The sequence below is a fragment of the Cavia porcellus genome, unplaced genomic scaffold (genome assembly GCF_034190915.1).
Source record: "Cavia porcellus strain 051 isolate PalLab524CR breed Dunkin Hartley unplaced genomic scaffold, mCavPor4.1 scaffold_10, whole genome shotgun sequence".
Lineage (NCBI taxonomy): Eukaryota > Metazoa > Chordata > Mammalia > Rodentia > Caviidae > Cavia > Cavia porcellus.
Window position 1 is genome coordinate 1,315,655 of NW_026947493.1, and position 27,689 is coordinate 1,343,343.

General features: G+C 42.0%; 1 protein-coding gene across 17 annotated transcripts in view; it reads right to left on the minus strand.

Annotated features, from left to right (window-relative positions):
• Window positions 1–27,689, minus strand: part of Map2k5 (mitogen-activated protein kinase kinase 5) — a 246,249-nt gene that overhangs the window by 85,242 nt on the left and 133,318 nt on the right. For 16 of the 17 annotated variants that reach the window (XR_010050301.1, XM_063257801.1, XM_003480203.5 and 13 more), the window contains 3 exons: window positions 24,305–24,378; window positions 23,295–23,345; window positions 14,509–14,580 (listed from right to left, as the gene is read on the minus strand). Coding sequence is in view for 15 of the 17 variants with exons in the window: in XM_063257801.1 (XP_063113871.1) it covers window positions 14,509–14,580; window positions 23,295–23,345; window positions 24,305–24,378 (197 nt within the window). In the remaining 2 variants the exon portion in view is untranslated. Of the gene's footprint in view, window positions 1–14,508; window positions 14,581–23,294; window positions 23,346–24,304; window positions 24,379–24,668; window positions 24,744–27,689 lie in introns of those variants that run through there. The other variant, XR_010050302.1, reaches the window with a different exon arrangement.

Genomic DNA, 27,689 nt, shown 5'->3' on the forward strand with positions numbered 1-27,689 from the left:
GAACTGTGAGGAAAAGGATTATTACGAACACCATCAGGCCCAACAGAAATATGCCCTAATAACCTCTGGGACCCTCTGCATTATCAGTTCTCACTATATTAAGTATACTGAAATAAAAACCTAATTCACTTTAATTAAAGACAATTAGTTTGCTTTTCTATTATTGTTTAACTTGCATGACAATACATTGCAAATTAAAGACTGAATAATAAACGTAATGGAAGCATCAAACTGTGTATATCTCTCCATCTATGGTGGGTGAAATGAGCTTATCACTTGTTCTCTTTTTAAGGAAATTCAAGGACACCGCTGTAAAAAGTGGTATTCTACAAAAATGACAGTGGGTCCATGCACATTTCCTTATTCAATTGATACTTATTTTTATGTAACACTTTCTTACACACTAGAAAGATTTCTTTAACATAAACAGAATTAAGGACCAGCAGAGGTACCAGGTAATAAATCAATTTGCCCAAGGTTATACTATAAATTGGAGCAAAACTTGTTAAATAATGACTCTACAGACATTTTGGCAATGGGAAAGGACCCTATTGGCAAAGGTCTGGGAGACTTCTGGTGCACGGGGTGAATTGGCAAAGAACTGCCAAAGAACTCATCAGCCTGATTGTAAAGTGTCAAGCACTCCTGAGAGCTTGTAAATAACATTTTCTGCTTTGTGTAGAAAAATCCTAAATGTGAGCCCATCAGGGTGTCCTTAACATGTGTCAACATTCCAAGGACAACTACTTGTCTTCACCAGAGTCCAGTGGTATGAAGGAAATTTATTTCAACTTAAGAAGCCCAAGCACGGTGGCACAAAGAAATAAATCAAGCACTTCTCTATCATTCAGAAAGTCCTGTATTCTAGCCCAGATTACTACTAGTAATGGAGGAAAGACAGCTTTACAAATAAATGTTTCTAATACAGTGGGTTTTTTTTTTAATTAGAAATGGGCTTATTACAGTGGACACATAAATGGGGAGAGGGCAGCAGTAATTCACAAGTACAATATCCTAATGCTGTTCCTTTAATTGCTTTATCTGTTTCTCTGTTAAAAATGATTGCTTGCTGTAACCTAACCATGAATGCAGAAAAGCATGATACATGGAGGTCTCAACCTGGGCAAACTGTACCTAAACTTACACTTTATTGCAGCTTAGTTCACAATCTTCACCTAATATAGGGTGATATCCCAGTGCAGCAGGAGGATAAATCATCCCAGAATATTACTCCGGCAAAGTTTAGCTGTGACTGGAGCATATGTGCTTTCGAGCCACTGAAGCAGAGGCCCATAAAATACACTAATTACTAGAAGTTATGGTCACTGAGTGATTGATAGCGCTCTGCAAGGCAACTTCCTCATTTTCAGCTCTTGTGACGGGCTCATCCGCCACATAGCAATTATTAATTCATGACCTACCCCTCAGGCACTGGTACCTTTACTTCTAATTCTCCTGCTACTGAACTCTTGCTACAGCTGGACACTGTCTTTCTTCATTCTGATGGCTGCGTAAGGATGATAAAAAGTAAATTTCATGTTAAATGCTAATGTTTTGAATCTTTAAGCATTGCTTGGTTGGCCTAACCCTGCTGTTCCCAAATATGTAATTGTCCTTCCTCTCTCATAATGCTGTTTTGTTGATACCATTTTTTCTTTAAAAAAGAGTATGTAAATGCACATGTACATAAATATGTGAGTGTGTTTATACTTGAACATGTGTATGTGGGTGTATCTATCTGCTCATTAGACCAAAAATTCTGGCTGACCAACTTTTTGGTTGAATATTGTGTTTAAAGGCAATATATAATTTCAACTAGACCACTGAAAATACGAGGCAGCTAATGGTTAAATAAAAAAAAAAAAAAAAAAAAAGGAAAGGAAAAAACCCTTTTTAAAAAGACCACTTTTGTGACTTTGTACACATTCTAACTGTTCCATGTTGGTTTTCAGCAGAAGCTTTTTACTCAGAGCAATGCTAATTAAAATATCCAGACTTATAACTAAATCTCTAGAAATCACTTAAAAACAAAACAGAGGTCTCTTTTAATGTTTTTTTTTGTTTTTGTTTTATGCAATAGAGGAAATTTAGAGAAAGATTCAGAATTAAAGAAAGATAAAGTTCAGTCATGATGGATGAAAGCAAGCATTTTACTTTTCTAACAGAAAGTCAATGTTCTTTCAAGGTCTGCACAGCTCCCAAATGCCACACTGAGGGTAGTTTTCCAATCTGGAACCTGAGCCAGGGCAACAGCTGTATAGATGGAGCTCTAACCTCCCTATCCTTTTAGGATTTGGCTCGCACCGTTCCTCCTGTTCTCCCTCTTCTGTCAGAAGTCTGTCCTGAAAAACTCTAGCCACAGTTTTGTGGACAAATTCATACCATTCCCTGGGAAATGTATTACATGCTACTGGTCATAGGTCCTTGTAGTATACATCTTGCTGTGTCTCTAATGCTTGGTAAATTTTAACTCGTCTAAGCGTAAACTTTAAACCATGAGCTTTTATGTTCTCTCTGACACCAGAAATAATATTTTGGTTAGGATGATGATAAGCAGTAGCTGATTTTGTAACTCCTCGGATAATGCTGTCTCCTCAAGCCTGCTCAGCCTGGGGGCACATGGCTCCAGTGTGTTTACCTGCCTGCTACGATGCCTTAGTGAATGTGGCATGCAAAGTGTTCAGTGTCAGGCCCGACGGTCTAACCCTCTTGCTTACACATCACTGCTTAGAATGATCAGTCACTACCACTTTCATGTATTTAAGCACTATGATTAATTCAGATGGCTTATTTCTTATTAAAGACTAAAGGGCTGCAAGAAGGAAAAAGATTAGACTTAACTGTCCCCAAACCTGTCATCCCCTGTGCTTAATTAACCATGTGAATCCTTATCAGAATTAAGAAATGACACCCTTTAAGGATGTGTGTGTAACGCTCACCTATGTCCTCAGACAGAGGCAGCTGGTATCCTGTCAACAGTCTCTTAGAGACCTTGCTCTGCAAGCTTCCATCTCCATAATGCTCTCTGGAGTCAGGCAGCTGTGGATACTGGAGAGAACATCAGTGCTGGGGTTTAGCCTATCGAGTTCAATCTAATCTACTCTGTTTTAGTTCAGAGTCACAATCAGTGATGCCTTCCTGGTCTTCGGATGTGCAACCAGGCCAGCTGGAGCAGTGTCTTCCAATTCAGCTTAGATACCATCAGGGCCAGAAGGGCTACTGTGGTATGCGGTGCTTCCAGAGATGGTGTAAACAGAAACAACCCGCAACCCTCTTCCATGTGTGACCTTGTTCCTTCCCCAACAACAGCTTATGCTGTGATCAACAGAACATGGAAGCAGAGATGTGTATAATTTCTGAGGTTGGGCCTTGAGCCATCATGGCTTAGAACATTAGGCACCAGGAAGCCTGAACTGGTCACAATGTCACAGAGGAGGACAGAGAATGTGTAAGCAAGAGATGCAGGGTAAGGGAAGAGAAGGGCATGTGGCAGCTTCTTCTGGCCAAAGGTGGAGCCATCGTGGACCTGCCATTCTTTTTTTTTTTTTTTTTTCTTTTTTTTTTTTTTCTTTTTCCTTTTTATCGGTACCGGGGATCGAACTCATGACCGCCTGCTTGCAAGGCAGGTGCTTATGCCGCTGAGCTAAATCCTCAGCCCCGGACCTGCCATTCTTAACTGACCACTCTGATGGCACCATTACAAGGCTCTTCAGGGTATGTCAAATGGCTGAGTCCTGCCAGGATGCTGGACCCACAGAATCCTGGGTGAGTGGCTGTTATTTTAAGCCACTAATTTTGAGTAGTATATCAAGCAGTAATGGATAACTGAAATGATTTTGCTGGTATTGATGCTGGCCTTCACTCTTGCCAGCTTAGTTCTGTGTGTGTCCCCTGCTCTGTAACTTCTCCTCCTCCCTGGGTCCAGGAACTGCAAAGGGTAAAGCTTCTGCTTCTATTGCCTGCACAAAGTGACTCTGGATAAGGTTACTGATAAGTTAGAATTCTCACCTGTCCACTTTCTAGTGCAGTCTACACGTTGGAAATTAGGTTCACTTTTGTGTTTCTTTTAAAAAATAAATGAGGCCTTGGTTTCTGAAAAACAGTAAGCACATTCAAAATAGAGTAAAACTGAACCCAGATAGTGTAACCTGCAATTCTATGGAAAGAGGTCTTGACTGATACACAGGGCCACAGTAAACCCATCTTTCCTTCATCTGATTTCCTGCTCAGTCACAGTTACCATTCAACCATTCTCTTTTCTTTTTTTGTATCGTACTGGAAGTGGACTTTAGTCTGAGAGTCTGGACACCTGACTGCTTGCTGCTGCCTGGTCCATCACCTTACTTTTTAGGAAAAGTCCTTTAATTTTTTCTGGATCTGTTTCTTTACTTGCAACATAGGACCTCTGATGCTTTTAATGCTCTTAATCTCTGATGTCTCTGATGACTATGTGTCCAGTCACTTCCCACCACAGTGGGAAGAAGTTTAAATGAGATGAGAAACAAATGATTTTGTCAGGTCTTACACACATGGGAAACACTATGGGGTCGCCCTTGCTGTCACAATGGCAACTGAGCAAGAGCGTGTGAACAGCTCAACAGACAAGAAAGACTGCTAGGTCTCCCAGCGGAAGGCCTCCATCTCAGGCTTCCTGGGTCGTGTGAGTAGGGAAGGTACCATCCTCCTCTGGGGCCCAGTTTCCTCACTGGGAAGGGAAGTGAATTACTAAGCTCTAAAATACTGTGCAGTGTATAAAAGAACATACTGAATAAATGCTGTAGCTATGTTGAAGTTATGTAACAAAGTCTGTTGAATGTTCAAAAAACTTTTAAAGTCACTGGGTCACTGGGTCTGAGTACTGATAGAATTCTAGGAGCAAGGGGTATCTACCACTGGGCACCTCAAAGTAGTTCCCAGAATTACCAACTCATGGAATTTGAGATGCCACCAGAAAACTGGTTTCTTCTCATCTTTTAAATCTTAATTCAAAAGCAGCCCCACGCCACTCAGTGAACCCTAGCATCTTGCCCTGCTGACTTCTGTCCAGTGAGCTACAGCTGTCAAGCGCCCTTCTTTGCATATTTGACTCTGCAGAGGCAGGGATTTTGTCAGTTATGGTTACAGCAGGGTCCCCAGTGACCACCAAGGGGCTTACCATGTATAGTAGCAGGTACTCAGGGAGGATTTGCGGAGTGACTAATGCATAAACAACTGCATCTCCACTAACAGTATGCAGGTGTCTCCCACAAAGAATCTCAAACAAGAAAATCTGGGATGTGCGGTCATTCAGGCCCTACATTTAAGTGAGGGAATATTTTTACTTCTAATCACAGATGATCCACTGCTGAGTAGAAACAGAATAAGGACCTAGCTATTAGAAAGTTCCTTACAGAGAACAGAATGCCATGGGATTTTTGTTTTGTTTGTTTGTTTTTTGCTTCAGAAAGTCACCCTAAAGGTCACAAGGCAGCAGCTTGCTTCTCTTCCACTAACAATTCTTCAAACATCTGAAAACAGGCTGTCAAGTGCCAGTGCTCTCTTTGCTTTCTTTATTCTTCATATCAGGACTTTGTTGCCTCCCTGTTTTTGACTCAAGATCCAGAGTGGTTGTGTAGATGCCTGAGGAGGGCATGTGCTGTTGGGAAAACTTTAAAATGCGGCAATCTTTCAAAATACTAAACTATTTAGCTGGGACCACACACCCCTGCTCCACCTTGCTTTGTCAGTCTCGTGGTCCTGGGCACAAAGCAAGCCCCACAATGCGGCCCTGGGGGGAGGCCCTGCACTTTGCCTGCCAGTTTCACATCCACTGCAGGCACTGACAACCTTGGCGAATGCACATTTAGGCGTGGTAATCTGAGCCAGCTGGATCCCTTCACAAAACTTGCAAAGGGCCGAACTAGTCAATCCATCATCTGCTAGAAGTCATTTTCACAGCTGCTTTCTGCAGTAACTTGCACAAAATGTTACACCAAAAAAAAAAAAAAAAAAAAAAAAGAGCAAAATCAGGTTAGAGCAGAATTGAGACAGGGGAGTAAGAGTAGGGGAATGAGTGACAGAGACTGTTACAGGTTCTTTCCTTCCACGTTCTTCAGCGGAAGGGACAGAGTCCGGGACAGGACTCCAGGTCCACCGCCTCCCTTTCCTACACAGTCTTCTCTGACGTCTGCTTTGTGTCTGGACCCTGCAGATCCTGGTGCCCTCTCCCAGTTTTCAGCAGAAACTTCTGATCAAAGGTGAGAAGTTTCAGTAGTGGGAGCAGCAGACTGTACACACGTGTTACAGTAAGATTCAACTTTCACTCATGTTTTTGAAAAGTTTTTAAATGAAGAGGAGAAAATCTTGAGATTGGAGTGCATCACATGAAATGCTAAGGTTTTATGGTCTAGAAAAACTGGCACCAGCTGTGTACAGGCCACCCAGGGCCATTTGTTATTCCTCAGCCCAGGTTCACAGTCGCCAAGGGGCCAGAGTGGGAAGCAAGGCTGCAGCTGCAGACCCACAAGGGCAGCTGGGACTGAGTGGTGTTTTGGTAGAATAATGCCTGAGTTGTTCTGTAGGTTTGAGAGACAGGAACCAAGTATAGGTAGTGGTCCATAAATCCTGTAGTTGGAAAGCACTCGATACACAAAGGATGTAATTTCAAAGAGAAACTTCTTAATTCTTAAAGTAACTCTAATGTTAAATCAAAGTGCTTATAAAAGAACCCAGCTGGGCATGGTGGCAAATGCCTGTATCTCAGCACTCTCGAGGCTGGGGTAGGAGGACTGCCAAGATTTCAAGGCCAGCCTGGGCTACATAATGAGTTCAAGGCCAGCCTGAACTACATAGCAAGACCTTGTCTCAAAAAACAAAAACAACCAACCAACCAAACAAACAAACAAACAAAAAATTAAGAAAATAAGGATACTGAAAATACTCCAATCTTGGTTTCAAAAAATATAAATATTTCCTGGCATTGCCTATCTTCAGCCTCTTTCATTATACTCTAAGTGCCACAAAGAAAGGAAACATGCCTATTTTATTTACCACTGTGTTCCTGGCACTTCGTAAAGTGTTTGACACTTAAAAGGTATGTAGTGGATATTACAGAATGAATGAATATTGTGTTATTGTTATGGTTTGTGTCTAGGTAGCCTCCTAAGCCTCATGCAGTTATGGAGATGGCTGAGTCTACCATTTGTGATTGGTTACTTGTCTAGTGCTGGGGTTGGCGTGTGTGAGTACTGCACCCGCCCAGGGGCAGGCAGCTGGCATACAATTTAAGGAAGGGAAGGAGGTGTGCTTTCCCTTTTATTTATTTATTTATTTTTGCCCTGTTTGCTCTTGTCACTTGCAGCTGCCATGAATAGTTTCCCCTGTGCCATGCCACCCTGCCTTGGAGCCAGCTGAGTATGCACTGAAATCTCCAAAGACTAAATAAACTAGGCTAAATAAATCTTTCCTTCCTTCATTTTGGCCTCAGGTATTTTGTCTTTGCAAGAAGAGAAAAGTAACCAGGAGAGTTTTCACTGTATGATAAAAAAATCTAAAACTCACGTTGAAATGTAATTTCTATCATTGCAGTATCAAGAGGCAAAACCTTTGAGAGACGATTAGGTCACTGGGCAGAGCCCCTGAAGACTAGTGTCATTCTTATGACAATGGGTTACTCAGTACTGAAGGGGACTTGATACAGATGTGGGCTAGGCTTGACTACTCTTCTGTCTCTTGCTCACTTGGCCTTCCACCATGTTTTATGTCTCAGTTCTAAGACCCTCACCGGACGGTGCCACCTTGATTTTCCAGCCTCCAGTATTAAGAACTAAACAAACTTCTGTTGTCTATAATTTATGCACTCTGTGGCAGTCTGTGTAAAAGTACAGAATGGTCTTACACACATGGGTCTTTCCCTCAGAGCAAGAGCTGGCCAAGATCACCCTGATTCTAAATTGTGGTGCCAATACGTGAACCCCACACTGGTTGAATCAAAGTGTGAACTCTTTGGTAGTTAAACAATTAAGATAACAGGCAGCCCTGCATTCTTAAAAATGATTTTGGAAAGAAAAATCTCAAGTTCTCCATCACACTTCTCCAGACATTTCTGTCAGAGGTACTGGGCTGGATTCAAGCCACTTTTTTGATACTTTTATTTTCATTTACATAATTCAACATGCTATATGTGTTTGTTTGTCAATGTGGAAGATCATACTTCATGCTCTTTGTATTTAATGGTCTCATCTGGTAACAAGTAATAAGTATAAAGGCAAAAACAAAAAGTAAGTCATTAATAGCTTTTACATTCCCATAAGATAAGGTAGTTATATCTACTCGTACTTTTGAGGCAAGGTCTCACTATGTAGTCCAGGTTGGCCTGGAACTCACAGCACTCCTCCTGCCTCAGCCTTGCCAGTGCTGGGAATATAGGCATGTGCCACCATGCCTGGCTGTATATTTTTTTTCAAGGGAGGGCTTCACTATATAGCTCAGGGTGGCCTTGAACTCATGATTCTCCCAAGTACTGGAGGTATAAGTGTGTGCCACAATACCTAATTATTTGGATCCTCCTGCCTCCTCTGCCTGGTTTCCAGGCCCTTCAGACTGCAGGTAGTTTACCCTCCTTTATCACACTAGGGGCCTCCCTCACATAGCTCATGAAGAGGAAGGAATTGAACACCTCCTCATGGGTAGTTCTTGCAGATGGAGGGCTTCCTGGGAGGATGGATCTTGGAAGACTATCAAGCTGGTAATTCCCATCCTCGTGTCTTTAAGACTTCCTCCTTACCTGAGAGTGGTAATGCACACTTGTAATCCCACCACTCAGGAGGCTGAAGCAGGAGGACTGTCACAAATGTGAAGCCAACCTGGGCTGGTCAGTTCAAGGCCAGTCTGAATTACAAAGGGAGACCTGGTCACTCCACCACCACCACTAAAAAAAGGCGGGGGGGAAGCCAAGCATGGTGTCACACACCTGTAGTCCTAATGCTGTGGGAGGCTGAGGTAAGAGGATCACAGGTTGAAGTGCAGCCTGGACAATTTAGAGAAATAGTGTGACCTTGTCTCAAAAAATAAAGATGGGAATTAGCTCTGTGTGAAAGCTCTGTTTAATTCCTCATAAGGTCAACAAACAGATACACACATACATACAAGGACAGACTTCCTGGTCACAGTCCCTAGAAAAGCCTCTGCCCACCTCTTCCCAAGAGGTGCTCCTGACCATCAGGGTCCTAGAAACAGCGAGCAAGGCTGTAATGTTCAGAATTTAAACTTTCTCTTATTGTCTGTGTTCTCCACAATGGGGCCCAGACCTCAACAGGGCCAGATGTCACTTATTTTATTCTTTCAAAAAATGCTCCCCTCAGTCTTGTGCAGGACTTGGGGAAGGTCACCTGCCCACCCGCACCGAGTGAGGAAGAGGACCTGGGATCAGATAGCTCCCTACTTCTCCAGGGCTTCTTCCCCCTCAGCTTCTCCAGCATGCCTGCTGCGGTGCAGCCCTGGGCCCCCGGGTCCGCTGCTCTTTGCTCGCCCTCCTGCCAGTGAGGACCTGGTACCCTTGGTTCTGCCACATTCTTCACTGCCATTCTTCTGTTTTTTACATGCACAATCTGGCGGGGGCTGTCTCCTTTCTTATTTTGTCTTTGTGGTATAAGGCCTTCAAAAAAATCCTTCGTGGTTATTTTTAGTGGAGTCTGAGGAGAGACTGGAAACTACAGCTTTCATTCTACTCATCATCTTTAAACAAATCAGTAGTCAATAGGAGCCAAATATAAACATTTTAGCTAATTATTTTTAACCCTTCAATGTCTAGGGTTGCTTTTTTGGGATGCCCATTATAATGGAACATAATGATATTTTTTTCTCTCATATGAAATTCATCAATCTTCAGTATAAATGGGTTAAAGAGATGGGACAACAGTTTAATTTTCTCATCGTAATCTGTGTCCAAAAGCTCTCAAGTACAGCTCCCATCTGAGAATGGGGAATCTAAGGTCCAAGAGACCAAATGATGCACCCAAGGTTCTAGAGCTCAGAATGCTTGGGATGGTTTTTGAATTGGGTCTGCTATGATGTGTCTGATTCCTAAGTAAAACAGCTGTCATCTATTCATCAAACACTGATGGGCACTTCTGTTAAGGGCTCCAGCAAACTTTAAACTCTGATCCTTACTCTGAGAAACAGCTACAAAATCATGAGGAAAAAAAGGAAACACTAAGCCAAGGTGATTTCACGAGTACCCACTAGGGTACTGGGATTGTGCTACATCATGTAGGAGATGATGGGAGAATCAGAGCTGAATTCTGTATCAATTACTAGCCTACAAAGTAGGAAATGTTCCTGCCACGAGGCAGATGTAGATGGAGGTCAAAGAGGAAGACAGTACTTTCGGCTGGAGAGATCAGAGCCGGCATCGGGAAGGATGGATATTTAAATTGTGTCTCAGGGAGATGAAGAAAAATGACATCCACACAGAGAGAACAGCACAGCATTGCACAGGTCTATTTTTAACCTGGAAAAGGTAATTCTAAGGCTCAAGGAAAATTCCTTTTGTTGAAACTACGGATCCCATACACCTTTGAGGAAGGTGGTGTTGCTCTGATGACAGCAACCTTGTGTGTTCTCTGAACATGTTCCTCACCTATTTTGAGATATTTTCCTAAGCCATGGTCCTTGCTTTTATCATTTAACACATCACTCAAGCCACTTCAATGAAGCAGTGACTGTTCGGGAGAGGCCCTGCCCCTGGATTAGATGACACACCAATTAACCAAGTACACAGAGCCAGCCTGCCTGCTGCCTTGGACTCGGGGGACCCAGGAGACCAGTGCACAGAGGTGGCAACAAGGGCGGGAGATGAGATCCAGCTGAAAAGAGCAAATGCCTGTGCTAAAGAGGGCCTTTACAGCCTGATGCCTGCAGAAACAATGCCTGGAAGGGACGTCTCCCCACCCCGTCTCACCAGGGGTCCCAAAACTGCAAGCTAACACATGTACCCATAGAGCTTCCCGGTGAGGACAGGGACATCACAGGCCTGACCTGCTTGCTGCCTTTTAAGTGCACGCACTCTTCTGGGTACTGAAATGTGCAGGAACTGTGTGTCAGCTATTTTTTGACCTGATAAGAGCATCTTAAGACCCAGATTCTGCATATAGTACCACATTTTACATCTCGCCTATTTTACTTCTACTTCTGTTGCGATTCAAGTGACTCATGCATATGAATGGAGCAACTAACTAGTAAAAATCAAGAATAATAGCTGGGTGTGGTGAGATACACTTGTCACTCCAGTCTCTGGGAGGCTGAAGCAGGACCATCTCAAGTTTGAGCCTGGTCTGGGCAACTTAGCCAGCTAGCAAAACACTATCTCAAAATAAAGAATGAACAACAACAACAAAGAATAGGACTTTTCCCTCAAGCCATTCTCTGGGAGAAAAGATGAAAACTAAACTGCCTGTGAAATCAGAAAACTGCACTCTAAAATGTTTTGGACATCTCTTCCTCTAAGGATTAAATAAAGCCCTCACATTTGGAAAAGGAAGTGCTTCTTATGCACCAAATCGTTTTCATTTTAGAGTTCAGCCCTCAAGTCTTGAAGAGCAACTACAGCACCAGCGAGAACAATCCTAAGACTCATGCTATCAAATGAATCAGGGAGCGCTTTCTAAGACAGGCAATCAAGTATTCTGGATAGGTTTAACCCCAGTCTGTCCTGGTTCAGGAATTTTGGAGCCTTGTCTATGAGCTTCATGTCTTTTTCCTTCTTTTCCTTCTGCATTTCCTCAATGATTCTAGTGACACTTTGAGGACAAACTGCAATTCCATAGGGTTCTCTGTTCCATCAGGAGCGAGCCCCACAATGCTCACATAAGGCCGCCACCTTCTTAGGACTCTAAAACCAATCTACAGGAGGGGACCATGGTATGGTTAGAAATAAACAAGTAGCAGAGGAAAGGGCCAAATCCCTCCCAGCTAGGAAACCCACATGCTTTACCAGTAATGAATAATCTCACTTGTTCTTTTCTTGAATAATCTCCACTCTTGTGTCACTTTTGCCAATTCCAAATACTTTGCACAACCAACAAAGTTCTGGACATCAGTTGTCCCTGAACATGGGCTACTGAGCTGAGCAGAGACAAGAGCAGTTCAACCCCTGGATAAGAGTGTCTGATACTGAAGATTCTTTGCTTTAGGCACAAATGTGCTTGTCTGTGATTTTAAAATTGCAGTGAGCCTGCTTTCCTCAGTGACCCAGACTATTTAATAGTTTACCTCCAGGATAAATGGGCATGATCAATGGCCCCCTCCAGTACATGAGCAGTAACCTTTCTTCCCTAAGAGACAGAAGAGTCCTCTTTTATTATTCTTTGCACCCTCAATGCCCTAGTGAAATCCTGGGAGACGTAGATCTCTATGTAACACAGTGAATACTGGTATGATAGGTACCTCTACTTTCCTACCTACCCAGCTGACCTCCTGTTTCCCATCTGCCTCTCTGTGGCCACACCCCACAAAGCACTCAGTGACACCGTGAAGAGCTGAGTCAGATTGTTTGCTCTGAGATAACATCTCAAGCCTTCATTTTGGCTGTATGATGTCCCCTGGAGACGGCTCTGCATTTGTGTTTGCCCTTCTTTCCCTTGCTAACGCCATGCCAGTCACACTGGTCTGTGCTTCCTTTGTTTGTGCCAAGTGCATCCCATCTCAGAGCCTTTGCTCTGGCTGCTACCAAGTGGCTCCCTCCTTTCACAGCATTCAAGTCGCTGCACACATGGAACTAAATCCTAGGGGACAGCCTGCTCCCCACTTTTCCATGGGACGCATCACCACCTGAATTGCACACTTGGTCAGCTCAGGTCTTCTGGCCTTGCCCTTGAGCCCCAGCCCTCACTTCTAGATGTCCTCCAGGAGAGCCAGGAGCTGAGGCCTTGCATTAGTCTCTGCCCACCACCCACACAGCAAGGCAGAGAGGACGCATGAGAACAGACACACACACTTCACAGCTGAAGCCCACTACCTCTGCTCCACAGGACTGCCCAGCCTCTGTGCTCCGTGCCACTCAAGGATCTGTCCCTGTCCCAGCCACACACCCCACAGCTGTTGCATGAAAGCTAAGGAATGGGCAGCAGCAGAGTAGTAGAGTCAGTCTGGAAAGTGGCTCAGAGATTTTGTTTTACAGGTGAGACCTGAGGCCCAGGGAGGGGCAGGGGTGGAAACCAGTGGCAAAGCTGGAACTGCAGGCTAGGTTCTTCCACTCCAATCTGGGATTCTTAGCTCCATACTATGTAACCTCTCAATTATTCTCTATGTGGTTACTTGTAAAATATAGAGAACGATAATTACTTAAAATAAAAGTGAAAGGATATGATGGCAAGGCCCAGGTCCCACAGATCAAAAGCACTGGTTTCCCCAGAAACAAGCTAACAGAATAAATAAGCCCTTCAGGAGTCCATGGGAGACTAAATTCAGAGTTACCCCATTCCAGCAACTTCTCAGCAACACACATGTACTGTATTTTTTCTTAGACTCCCTTTTGTGAAGAAGCAGGAAAGTATGGTTTAATAAACATTGAATACTTCATTTTTATTTCCTTTCTGCCATGCAAGTGAATTAAGTCTGAAGCTATTTCCTTGCAAAGATGATGCACTCATGCATTACAAAAAGCACAGGAGAAGTATTTGACTAAAGAAAGGGTGATAAAATCATAACTGCACCTCTATCCATGATTTTATTTAGAGTCCTCTCTACTTTTTTTTAAAGAGTCTTTTCTACTTTTTCAGATTTACCTGAATCAATGGAATTGAGAAACGATTTGTAAAGCCCTGGTGAGAACCAGGCTTCTATACTACTGAATTCCAATTGGGCCAGATATCCTTGGGATAGAAGTCAGACAGTCCTTTTATAGAAATCTCAAGTCAGAGTTCTAATAGGGCTGCACCTAGCAACTAGGATGAAGTCCATTCTAAATACAGCACTGAAGAATAGCAATATAAGTTATGCTATGCACCTCCCCCATTCCACACCACTCCCCACCCCCATAAACATGGAATGAGGTAGCTTTAAACAAACATATAGCACTCACACATCCACATCAGTTGGTTGTAATCAGAGGACTATAATCACCTTTGGGTACTAGATGTGCATTTCACCAAGGCCACTGTCACACAGCATTTTTCTGGAGCCCTTCTTTTAGAACATAGGTTCTCTAGATCCAGTGTGCCTAAGTGTCACCCAGAGAATGTGAGGTGTGCAGACCCTCAGAGATTTAAACTGACCTTGGATGGGGTCTGGGAAATCTGTTGTAACAAGCACTTCAGAACCTGTCATATCTGCAAACAGTAGTGCTTTAGAATAACCCCGACTCAGTCCACAACCATACAAGGACAGCAGGGTAAGGACTGTAGAATCCAACTCTGTACACACACATGTAACGCAGTGACAATTTCATCCTTTCAAAATCTCCACTCTTCCTGATGGAACACGAGTACAAACATGCATAGAAATGTCCATTTGTAATCAACGACATTGTACCTCCATGAAAGAGATTCCTAAGCTCCAGACATCAGAATGAATTCCATACTGTTCTCCTGAAATTCTTTCAGGCTGTAAGAAAGCAGAAAGGACTTTGTGAGTTGATGAGTTATTCTAGAAAACACATACACTGAACAGAAGATCAGTTAATGCAGGGCTCATTGACATTGGCGTAGCATTGTATGCATAGTAAATCAATTTCACATGCATTTGTACATGTGGCTTACACAGAAAATACATGGAAATGGTATATAATTAAATATGCCTGTGGATGTGTGTAAAATCACATCAAATCTTCTAGTTGGCCCTGGTGAAGAAGATTTTAATCATTCCAATTTCACAGGTGAAGATGATGAAGTCTCTAAGAAGTGAATTAATTTGGGAAAGCATCGAAGCTAGCAAACGAGCTGAGACTTGAGCCCAGGTCTTCTTTCCCTACATAAAGCAATCTTAATTGTGCAGTGACAAATTATGCAACAATATATAATATTATCACTTATTTGCAATTTGATAGCTGGATCTCAAAGACTAAGGACTTAAATTTATTTATTATTATTATTTTTGGAGACAGGGTATTACTATGCAGTTCAGGCTAGCCTTGAACTCACTATGCAGCCCAGGCTGTTCTTGAACTCACAGTGATCCATTTGCCTCAGCCTCTTAAGTGCTGGGGTAACAGACATGCACCACTATGCCCAGCAGGACTTACATTTTAAAACATTTTTTACCTAGCAACAATTTCAAGTTTGTAGAGAAGTGAAAAGGGTAAGATTAGTGTGAAGAACATTCATATTTCCTTTACTAGGCTCACTTGTGTCCCATGCTTTATTCCACCTATCAGGGCTTCTCTGCTATGTGTCAAGGCCCTCTTGGGATGGTTGGTCCTCCCCTGGAGACTCATACTGGGAGGCCACACCCTCTGCTTCAACAGGAGAAACTTTACACTGAGAGCTGTATTCTAATCACCCCTTCCAGGATTTGGCATTCAGTAGGCACTCACAGGAGTGGTTGGAATGAACACATGGACAAATGACTAAGAGAAACTGAGGTCTCGCAGAGGTGGCATAATTGCTCAAGATTGTGGACAGATATGGTGGCAGAGCTGGGATAAGGATCTACACTCTGTTACCCAACTCTCTGGTTCAACAGCTACTCGGATTACTCATACAGAACTGCAGTCTGTGACAATAACAGGACTGCTGCCATCCCCATCACTGTGCGCATTTAATAGAGAACTGCCACGTGCCAGGCACTGTTTAAGTGCTTTTCATACATGTCTCATTTCAGCCTCACAAATATACGTGCGAGTTTTATTTTATTATCATCCCCATTTAACAGATGAGGAAAATGAGGCATGGAGAGATTTAGTTTAATTACTGACCATATGTAATGCTGCACACACAACAGGCATATAAGGAAGACAGCAGTAACTGTCACTCAGTGACCACTGATAGTGCCAGACGATGGGCCAGGAACTCAGAGTCCTCTTTCCTTTCCAGTAACCTTGCAAAGGTAAAGGTTGCAGACTTCACTCTACTGATGGAAAGCCTGAGACTTGTCCAAGCATGGAGCTCTGGATTAGCATTAAGTGAACTGGCCAGGAGCGGAGCCAGAATTCAAACCCAGTTGTATCTGACCGCAAAATCCTTTCCAGCGTGTCAAACTGTCCCTGGCACTGAAAGTCAGAAGAGCCAAGCACCAGTCTTAACCTAGTATTTCTGCAGTGCTGCCTCGCGACAGCCATCAGAGAACTGCCTGAGGGGCTTACCAAGATGAACTTCCTGCATCAGAATCCTGGGGCTGGGGGTGGGCACTCTGGGAACTGTCATTTTAAAAAATAAGTTCTCTGGGTGATTCTTTGCTACACTCAGTGCCAGTCACTGAAGATTTCCCTATTCTTCCTTCCACTGGCTGAAAGTCCTCAATACACAGCACTACATCCAGAGTACAGAAAAAACATGAAACACAAACTGAAGTGGAAACCACAGACAGAATACTTTGGCAATGAGACTGAATACATTCATTACATTTGCCCACTGACCTACCAAGGCAAATGTGGACTGCAAACTAAAAATAAAGCACAGGATAAGGTGCAGTGGCAGAGCTGAGGCTGGGAGTTCCATTCTCACAAGACAGCTGTCAACAAGGTGGACTAGATAAGATGAACAGACTTTCGACTGCAGCATAACCATACTGAGGTTTAACTGAAGAGCAAACCAAACCAAACCAAAGCCTGCATCTTTTGCAGGACTAGCAGGTGTGTAGTGATGTAAAATGCAATTCACAGTGGGCCCACAAAGGCTGTGGCTTCAAGCTGCTTGCACCCATTCCCTCCAGCTGTGACTGGGAAGCTACTCAGGGCCCATATGTAGCTAACTGCAGAACTGTCTGTTTACGACACGACACTCCAGGGTCTACTTGTCAAGAGCAGAAACAATATCAAGGTGTATACCTTGTCTCTCCACCCCCCTAAAAGTTTCAGCTGAGTTAAGCTTCAAAAAATTAATAAGTCAGTGCAAATTTTTTAGACTAGCATGTAACCAAAATATGCACAAGTGATAGAAAAAAATTTTTTTGCACTAGGGATTTAACCCAGGGACCCTCTACCTATCTATGTTTCCAGCTCTCTGTTTTTTATGTTGAGACAGGGTCTTGCTAAGTTGCTCAGACTGACCCCAACTTGTGAACCCTCTGCCTGTTTCCTGAACAGCTAGGGTTACAGCTATGCACCCCTGTTCCCAGCAGGTTTGTTTTTTGTTATCTATGTATCTGTCTACCTACCTATCTATCTATCTATCTATCCACTTTTAGGTTGACAAAACCCTTAAAAAGATAGCCCAGCATACTGGTTAAGTGGGGGTTCCAGAGTCAGACTGCTGTAATTCAGATCCCCCTTATCTTTACTCTTGCTTCTGTTGTGTTCAACAGACTATCAAAGGCAGTGAGTTCTACATTTTTAATCTGGAAGTTTTCTTTTGGATGTTCTTAAATCTGCTGTGTTGCTTTTGAAATGTGGGACTGAACCAAGTCTGTGTGCATTTGTTTCTGCTGTTTGTTGTGTCTGCTGGACATTTGCGCTGCCTTGTTTTTGTGTCTGATTTGCTTTGACTGCAAGTTTTTCCTCTGGAATAGTATTTTTTTAGAGAGGTTCTCTGAGGCCTACAGTGGACATGCTGCCTTCAACCAGTTCCCAGCATAAAGCTTCTTTCCTAACTCAGCTCATGTGGGCATATTTACAGGCTGCAAATGAGCGGCAGACATCATCTGTGGTCACAACCCCTTGCCATGTGCTCCTTCTCCTGCTTCTCTGCTGAGATGGGAGAAGCCTCTGCAGCTCTCTGTTAACAGGAAGAGGAGCAGCTTTAGAGCTCTTTTGCCTCTGCACTAAAGCTGCACCCTTTGGGCTACCAGTATGCAACAGGGAACATTTCTACTGAGAGCTTCTGCTCTGGGTGGGCCCTGGAGTTTGCTGTATCTTTGGCCTGAGTGTGGTATCCAAAAATGCACTCGGGAAGAGCAGCTTTGGTGCTTTGACATTCTGCTTTTCTCTCTGTCACAGGATTTCACTCAAAAATTGTCCTAGGCCAGGTGTGGTGGCAGCTGCCTGTAATCTTAGCTACTTAGGAGACTGAGGCAGGCAAATTTAAATGTGAGGTCCACCTAGGCAACTTAGTGAGACCCTGTCTCAAAATAAAAAAAGGCTACGGATGGAGCTCAATCCCTAGTATTCATAAATAAATAACTTAATATGAGAACATTTTCTGGAAACGCGCCATTGTCTTGGTAACTCCCCAGTGCATTTGAGGGGGTTAAAAATTTAAAAATTGCATTGTTGCAACAGAAGAGTTGATTCAAATTATCTAAAACTTAAAATCCAAAAAACTAGGAGCTGATGTCCTAATTAAAATCTTGCCTTTTATGTGCCAACTACAAGAACTTGGGCTAATGTTATTTCACCTTTGGCTTCCTGATCTGTAAAATGAAGATAATGATAATACATGCTCTGTAATTTTGTCCGCTGTGTTCCCCATGGGAGTATAAACCCTAGCCTCCTCTAATCATCACTTCTGCTGCTACTACATGGCATGAGTATGACCAGCTGGGCTGCAGCATAAGACCCATACTGGTTTCACTGAATTAATTTTTTTATACAGAGTCTTGTTATGTAGTTCATTTTGGTTTTGAATTCACTATGTGGCCCAGTTTGGCCTTGAACTCTTGGTGATCCTCCTGCTCAGCCTCCCGAGTGGTGGGATTACCGCCATGCACCACCATTCCTGGCCTACACAGATTTTATTCCAGGTAAAGACATTTTCAGGGATTGGAATAGCCTGAGCAAAAACCCAAAAACAACAACAAAAATCCAGAACAGCTGTTTAGATTAAATTTCTGATCCCAAAGGATGAACATTTGAGCAACATCTTTTTTGAACTTCAAAACTTCAATGAGTCATAAAAATACAAATTTTCATATTTGATTCTAAAACTTATAATGCAAAAACAATGACTGAATAGTTCATTAAAGTTTTAGGGACTTTTACATTAAGAATAGAGTAAAAAAAATTTTTTAAACTTCCAATTATTCAATTAGTATATATGTTCGCAGTTCATGCTGTTTGCAGTCATCCTGGGAGTGGTTACATGCCAACCACAGCTGTGTCTTTCTGTTTTTAAATCCCCTTCTTCTCCCTCTCCCCTAGTTTTCATTCTTGTTATTATAAATCTTAGCTCATGTTAAGGCATATAATATTTACACTATATGAGGTTTTTAGGCTTCTGTACGTGGCACATTTTTATTCTACTGATCCTCTCCCCTCCTCCTCACCCCTCACACTTTTTCCTTCAGACCACTTCCCTGCTGTGAGAGATCCATCTCCTTGCTCCTTTCTTAATTTCTTTATATAGTTTTTAAAATGCGCCTGTGTTTTGTTAATTTTATTGGTACATTTTAGATATACATAGTGGTCACGTTCACCACAAGGAATTTGGACCTGTGTACCATACATCTTGATTGTTCTCCCCCCACACTCCCCCTTTCAATCCCTCTTCCTCTAAATCAACATTACAACGCTATGCTACAAAAACTTTGTTTCCATTTTTTCCTTCTTTTCTTTTCTCTTCCTTCTTTCCCCTCTCCTCCCAATAGATAAAATTTTTAATAATTAAAATTTCTGAGAAATAGCTTTCTTCACTCTTTACAATCCTTTGGACAAAATTCTCATAAAAAGCATTTGCAAGTCTTTTATGCTCTCTCTGGATGAAGGTGTCTATGAGATCTAGTTATTTGTCCCTAGAAAGCACAGGTCCTTTCCGGGTCTCTGGCTCTGACTGGTCAATTACGGGGTTGGATCATGGCTTCCCCAGTCTCCTACAAGCTGCACCACTTAATGAGCCTGTAAAGAGTTTTTTCCCCTAAGACGATTTAAGGTGCTACAAAAGTCTCCCTGCCTTTTTTTCTGTCATTTTCCCTGCACCTTACATTTGAGGTTACAGGAAAATAAAGTAACATTGTTTACATACACAGGGTTCTTTGTGGTTTCTTTTCAATACTTAAGCAGGTTACCAGCTATATTTCATAATATGGGGTCTTGCACAACTTAATACATAATTAAGAGTTAATAAAAAAGGCTAAACACTTTGCTTATAGTTAATGAATAGGACACTTCTGGAAGACAGCTGTCATGAACTATTCATTCACGGAGCCCTGGTGGAGGGACAGGGCTGAGAGCGAGCAGAATAAACCACGGCCCTTGGAGGTTCCTAACCAGAACGGGAGCACCCCATAAATGACCTGGAGATAGGGAAAAGCTCAGTCCTTGGGGCAGATCATGTAGGTTTGAGTTCTCACCCTGCCACTTATTCACTGTGTCAACTTGGATAAGTCACATAACTTCTCACCTCATTTTCTTCACGAGAATAACACTACCCACTGCAAAGCATTGTTGTGGTGACTTAGAGCTAATACATGGAAGAGCTCAGAAGAATGATTGACATACGGTGCTAATTAAGTGCGAGCCATTATTATTACTGATGTTATTATCCCTGCACAAAAGTACGGATAAATACAAAGTGAGTGAAATGGATGCAAAACAAGGCTATTATTTCATTATATCACGTGGTCTCTCATCATACTTCCCTCAGCCTCCGCCCGCCTCCACCCATGCTGGCTGCTTCTGTTTTGAGTGCTCGTCCTCCCTCAGTGAGCACTCTTCTTCTTTTTCACTAAGCGTCCTCTTTATATCCTGTTTGTGATAATTCAAACATCCTGTTTGCCATAATAATAATAAATCAAAAGTGCACATTGCACGCCTTCTTATTTTCTCAGTGTATTTATTTCTTGTTTTCTTGCTTAAAGACACCGTGCACAGTGCTGCTGTTGCAGAAGTCACAGTTCCCATTTGGGCCTGGGCCTCCATGGCACCCGACAAACTGCATGCAAGGTGCCCAATGGTGCTGGCTGATGAGTGCAAAGTACTGTTTCAGACACAGCTTTCACTGGCATAGGCCAGCGGCTGGCAAAGTGTTTGCTGCAAAGGGCCAGAGAGTAAGTATTTTTCACTTTGTGGGCCGTATGTTCTCTGTTGCAGCTGTCACAACCACTCAACTCTGCCACGATGGCCATACCCAATACCTAAACAAACGGCTATGGCCATGTTCTGATAAAACTTTACTTACAAAAGACAGGCCTGAGAGATGCGGCTTGCTAACACTTGCTATATGGCCTCATGGAGAGTCAAAATTATAAACCAGACTAGCTAAAATGAAATTCTACTATGGCTTAAAAATAATGCACAGACTCCCCCCACCCCCAACCCCAGCCCTTCTCCCTCAAGAGGCTGCATGTAGGCAGAAGATAGAAATTAATACCCATACTATAGAGACACAGACTTATTTCCATGGTCCCCAGCCCCCAACTCTGAGCTCACAAACCCCGGTGAACATGCAGCTACTAAATTAAGTGAAGCTCTTGCTTTCACTCTCAGGCCATCATTATTTTCTTGCTGGATGTTGTAGGCTTTTTACAGCTTGAACTACAAAGCTGATGAGTAGGATTCACTCACCCAAGAAGCAAAGCAATTTTAGGTTTGCCAATCTGAGTTAACGTTTCATAATTCTAATCCTTACACTTTCAATTAACAGATGGACGCATTACAATCATCCATAAACAAAAAGAAAAAAGTAATTTCTTTAATGTACACCTGGGAAAGACAACTTTAATCTGGGTTTGTACATTAAATATAATGCAATTTAATTATTAGAGCAATTTAAAGCTACTATGAACACGATGGGCACTTGAGAAGCTGGTTTTTTTTTTTTTTAAATCCCAGTGTTTCTTATTCTTTCAGAGACATATTGTGGCACTCAGGAGGGCTTTGTAAATGATAAAGATGGCTCGCTAATCTCACCCAACCTGGTAGAGCAGAAGGGAGACTAAGGTTTACAAATGCAGACTATGATGATTTCAATGGATAATCTACCTTTCCTATTATTTAGAAAAATAAAAAAGTATGAATTTTCTTTTAAAAAATGCAAAACAAAATTAACTATTTTGATATTTGAATGAAAATAAAATGTTTTGAGAATAAGATTCAGGGGTCCATCCATATCAAATTCTTTTAATCAAGATACTATATGAGGTGGGCATGGTGGCACATGGCTGTAATCCAGCACACTAGAGGCTGAAGCAGGAGGACTTCCATGAGTGTGAGGCCAACCTGAGCTACACAGGGACTTCAAAGTTAGCCTGAACTATGTAAGACCCTGTCTCCAAAAAAACAAAAACAAAAATGGTTCTAAACTAACAAAGAATATCAAGGACAAGATCCATGATTCCACCCATACTAAAATCATTTAATTCTGTGCCATACTTACAAGGAGTAGCAGAAATGAATGGGAGTAACCTACATAAATTTGAAGCCACCACTACAAAAATTAATCCTAAAATGTTAAAATGAAAATTTTGTTCCAAAAATGAGAGTACATAAGCTTCCTGCTTGGCTTTTCCTTTCCTACTCTTGAAGTGATTACGGAAACCAATAAATTAAAGCATCTTCCTGGATACAGGTAACTTCCTTTATTCAAAACATAAGAAAAAGAGATCCAGGTCAGGTTGACAATGGTCTGAATTAGCTCTGTGCACTTACTTTTTTTTTTTTTTTTAAATCAGTACCGGGGATCAAACTCACAACCGCCTGCTTGCAAGTCAGGTGCTTATGCCGCTGAGCTAAATCCCCAGCCCTGTGCACTTACTTTTTATTTTTGACAAAGTTATTTTGGTGAAACAAAATATATGAATCCAACAATTACACAAAATATAAATGTGCAATTTCTAAAAACAACTGCCTGTTAAATGCTTATATCCAGAGATCCATAAATAAAATTTAGCCACGTCCATAATTTAATTCTGGCCTGATGACATAGCATGTTTGTATTCCTGGAAAAAAATAACCAATCTTATTATCTGACATGTTGGTATACTTTAGGGTTAATCAAATAAGCAATGTGGAAAAGCAGCCAGTATGCTAGATGGTACAATTTTTCAGTTAAACTTCGAAATGCAGTGATTTTACACTTGAACTGACCAGTTAAGTCAACAAAGTCAGATAAGTTTATCATGCCTGCAAAAACCCTGTCTTCTAGAAAGATTTAAAAATTGGAGCATGACTGGATTGACTTTGTAATTTACGATCTGCTAGGCTAAAGCTGTGGAATTAATTCAAGAATTCTACATTACCAAGTACATAAAAATGCTGGTTTTAAATGTTATTTTTGCATAAGTTTACTTACCGCCATATAAGCATTTGTTCCAACATACGTCTTGGCTATAGAATTCACCAGCTATGAGACAAAACAGTCTGTTAGAACAATATAAAGATAATGTGGAAATAAAATGGGCAATTATTCCTCATTTAACCTACAATCATCAATCGTATAAATCAACTAAAAATTATGGAAAAGGGAACAAATTTATCTACAAAGGCATTAAAAATGATTAAATCTCTCTTTTCTTTTGAATGTGATTTCCAATTTAAACAAGCGCAGCATTATAGTTTATAGCAGATAACCTTAAACAATTCACTTAAGCAGGATGCTTATTGCTTTAGTACCCCAAACCCGCCTGATATAAAACATCAATTTGAAGTAAAATTTGAACACACTCATTTTTAGTCAGATAGCTCAAGATGTGAACAGAGCCCCATGCATTGCTAGAATGAAATGAACACTAAATACACTGGAGGGATAACAGACTTTGACAACTCATAATACAATGGTGACCTTCGCTTTGGTCTTCGTGTTTGGCTGGGAGTAAAGGTGGCTACAATTCAAATCAACATCACAGCACGCTCATGGGTCACTATCACCGGGGTCCTCAGGGGAGGCCCAAAATGGAAATTAATTAAAATTTGTGCTGCACAATGTAATGGCCCTCCACCATTGTTGCTCCCAATATTAATTTTTATTGTGGGCCAGTTGGGCTCCCCAGGCACAGCTCCCACTCTGCCCTCCCTTTTGTCTGGCCAGAACGCTTTCATATCAAAGCTGCATATCAATGAAGTTTGCTATTCGTAAGTAGTAATTACAATATCAGCAGTTTTTACTGTCATTAAACAATGAACAATCATATTCTGATGAAGGAAACTCGCTCAGAGATTAAAAATGAGTAATGCACTCCCAGCTGAGGGTGAGATGTAGTTTCTGTTTGTCTGGCAGCAAGATGATTTTTCAGTCCAGAGAGGAGACTGGAAATAGAAGTGGTTGTTGCAGGGGACAGCACACTGGGAGGAAAAAAGACCTACTTGAGTGCTTACGCCAAAATCACATAGCTTGACTTGTCCTCTTGTGTTTACAAGCATATTGGAAGGCTTCACATCTAAAAAGGAACCAGAGAAGCCCATGAAACTCATCCCATATTGACAATGCTTGTTTTGAAAAGCACACATGCACACTGTACTGTATTGGAATCATAAATTTCTAGAGAAGCAAGGGTTTATTTCAAGTGAAAGACAAATCAAAGCTGAGCTTCCAATGACAGTAAATATACCCATCATCCTCACCACGGCATTTCAGGAAAAGTAGAAAGGCAAGAAAACGTAATCTTGCAAAGAATTTGTACAAAAATGATTAGCTCTACTTTAAATGTATAATCAACAAGCTACCTACCCTATCTCTGAGGTGGTAAGGCCGAAAAGAAGACAAGGAAAGAATCACTCACATGATGCGGGTAACAGGTCAGATCTGAGTAAAACAATGAGAAAATGAACACACTATTGCCATTTTCCATGTTTTACATGACAAACGCTACTTCAGGTAACGCTTAGAAATTGACCTAAAAGATGTTTATGTGCGTGTGTGCCTGCACAGATCAGTCTTTGTTTCACTGATCCTTCTCCTCCCTTACATCATTTTTGACTGTGGTTATAGTTAACAAAAGAATTCACACAGCTTTTGCTAAAGCAGTCAGTTGGTAAATAATGACACAAAGGGCTTCTGTCAAACATCTTCAGTGACAACAATCAGCCTTTTCTGGAATTCAGGGAGGCCACAAAAACCATCCAAGCAAGACTTGTTTAGCCGGTAGACAGCAGCACCTGCTTTGACGCTTCATCTTTATTGGCAAAAGTGGTCTAGGACAGACAACTGGCTATATTTAGAACATATAAACTTAACTATCCCAAATATGAACAAGAGACTCAGAATTACTTATGGGCTATTTTTTAAAAATCTGTAAATGAGTTAGTCTCTAAGTCTTCTGCCATGCAAACAGGTACCCTAACAAACCTTTGCCAGGGTAGGCATTTCATTTTAATTTCAAGTCGAAACTCAGTAACAGACAAATCCGGAGCCCTACTTGCCATATGACAGGCAATGGGCCAAGCACTTTCTCAAACATCAGCTCATTTAGCGTTGGTTCAGTGACATTAGGATGCTAAGTCCAAGAAGGCAGCGACTTTGCCTCTTTCACTGTTTGCTGCTATCCCCACTGCCTAGAAGAGCTGCAGGCATACAGTAAGTGCTCAACAAATCCTTGCTGAGTAAATGAGTGACTAAGTGGGTGGAAGTGTTTTATGTTGGTGACTACACTTCATGGATGAGGGCTTAATGGTACAGTGGGTCATGTCTCTGTAAGCAGGCCCTTCAGATAACACACACAATAACCTTGACCATGGCTCTCTCCTTAAATACAGGTCAGATGCACAGGGAAACACAGAATTTCTTACCAACTGCTTTCTGAACCTCCAGTTTTTCCTAATTTCAACATAACTCTTACAGCATCATTACATTAAACCTTAAAATGCAACACTTTCACTACATCACTTCTCTCCTTGAGGACATTTAATGTTTCCCAGGCACACTCCCTACTTGCTTCTTAAGAATATGGCTGTGCTTTCAAATGTACTCCAGCAATAAGCACAACACACCACAGACTGCCAGACCAGACACTTAATAAATGTTCATCAGCTGGACATGATGGCACGTGTCTGTTGCCCCAGCACTCTGGGAGGCTGAGGCAGGAGGATCATATATTTGAGCTCAGCCTGGGTGACTTAGGAAGACCCTATCTGAAAATTAAAGCAAAAACAAGTCTTACATTTTACATAGGGTGGCCTTATTTTCCAGATCTAATTGTCATTATAGGCCTTCAACTTTGAGTATTTTTCTTTTGGACAATTTGTTCTCTTAGACATTGACAGCTTAAACCACTCTTAAGCTACCTCATCAAATGGACACATACTCTGAGCTCCTAGAAGAGCTTCCTGCAAACCATGAGGTAAACTAATGTAGCAAAATGTACCTTCAATTAGACACACATTAGACTGAAGGGAGATTGAGAGAAAAGAATACAAAACAAAACTGCTAGACCCATTCTAAAACACAAGGTGCATTTAAGAACTTGACTTGAGTATTTTCCAGCTCTCCACAATATCTTTGTAAAGGAAGCCTACTGAATGCCTTTTGCATGTTAGCCTAGTTCATAAGAGTACTGTACTGTATGTCTAAAATTACTAGGCACCCAATGATCATCAAATCAGTCTCTGCATTCCAAATGCCCTGTTTTCATCACTGGCAGAAGTAAAATCCCTGATGTTCCTGCTGTCCTTGCCTCTCCCTCCCACCTACAGATTTTGAAACCCCTCTCTAATTTCTGGTAACCTGAAACCCGCTCATGCTTCTACTCAAACACCTGCCTCCCTGTTGCCCCAACTTCTCAGGCCACCAAGGCCAAGGCTTCCCTTGAACTGCCATCTGTGCCATTTATTAGCATGTGACACTTCCCTAGATATTTGCTGGCACAGATCTCCTCACTCTGGGAAACCATTTCACAGGTAGGAATGTGCACCATCCATCTTGGTAAGAATCCCTTCTGAGCACAGTATTTTGCTCACTTTGTTTCTTTTAAATAGTATTTAATTTGCCTATTTCAATATCCTCCTTCACACTAATATGCTGACGCATAATTTAAACATAACAAGTATCTATAAACTAAGCCAATGGATTCACCCTTTTGATCCTGCCCCAAACTTGATGTGGACTTTGGACTTGACATGTGAGGATTTAGTTTCTACCTCTGCAGAGGGATAATAGCTACTGTGTTTGTCTTAAGGAGCAGTGAGGATCAGATGAGACAGTCAATGTAAAACTGCTTTGCAAACTGTCAAACACTCAAAATGTAAGGTATTATTATGAATTGGTAATCAGCCATGCTGCAAAAAGTTCCACTGCTACTGCAGCAATTTAAATTGAATTTAAATAAAATATCAGCTGACAGAAAGTAGTTTCCTAAGCCCACTAAACAGAACTGTAAAACTAATTTAATTATGCATGAGGAAACCTTTATGCCAGACCACATGACTTACTCCTCCTCTACCAGGCTACTGACCGGCTCTCCTGAATGTCACATTGGCTCTGCGACAGTCTGTGTCTGACCCAGCAGTTAAGGTGAACCTTTAAAACTAAGTCCAATTCTGTCTCTGCTCTCCAAACACCCCCGAGAGCTTCCCAAGAAAATGCAGACTGGGATCCTGCCCTCTGCAGTGGTCTTCAAGGTCATGAGCCAGCTATCCCTGCCTCTGCACTCTGCCTTCTGTCCCTACCCTATCCACCCCTATGCCTCGTGGGCCTCCTTGTTGGCCCATCCCTGGGCCTCGCTCCTCCCACACCATGGCTTGCCCCCACTTCCTT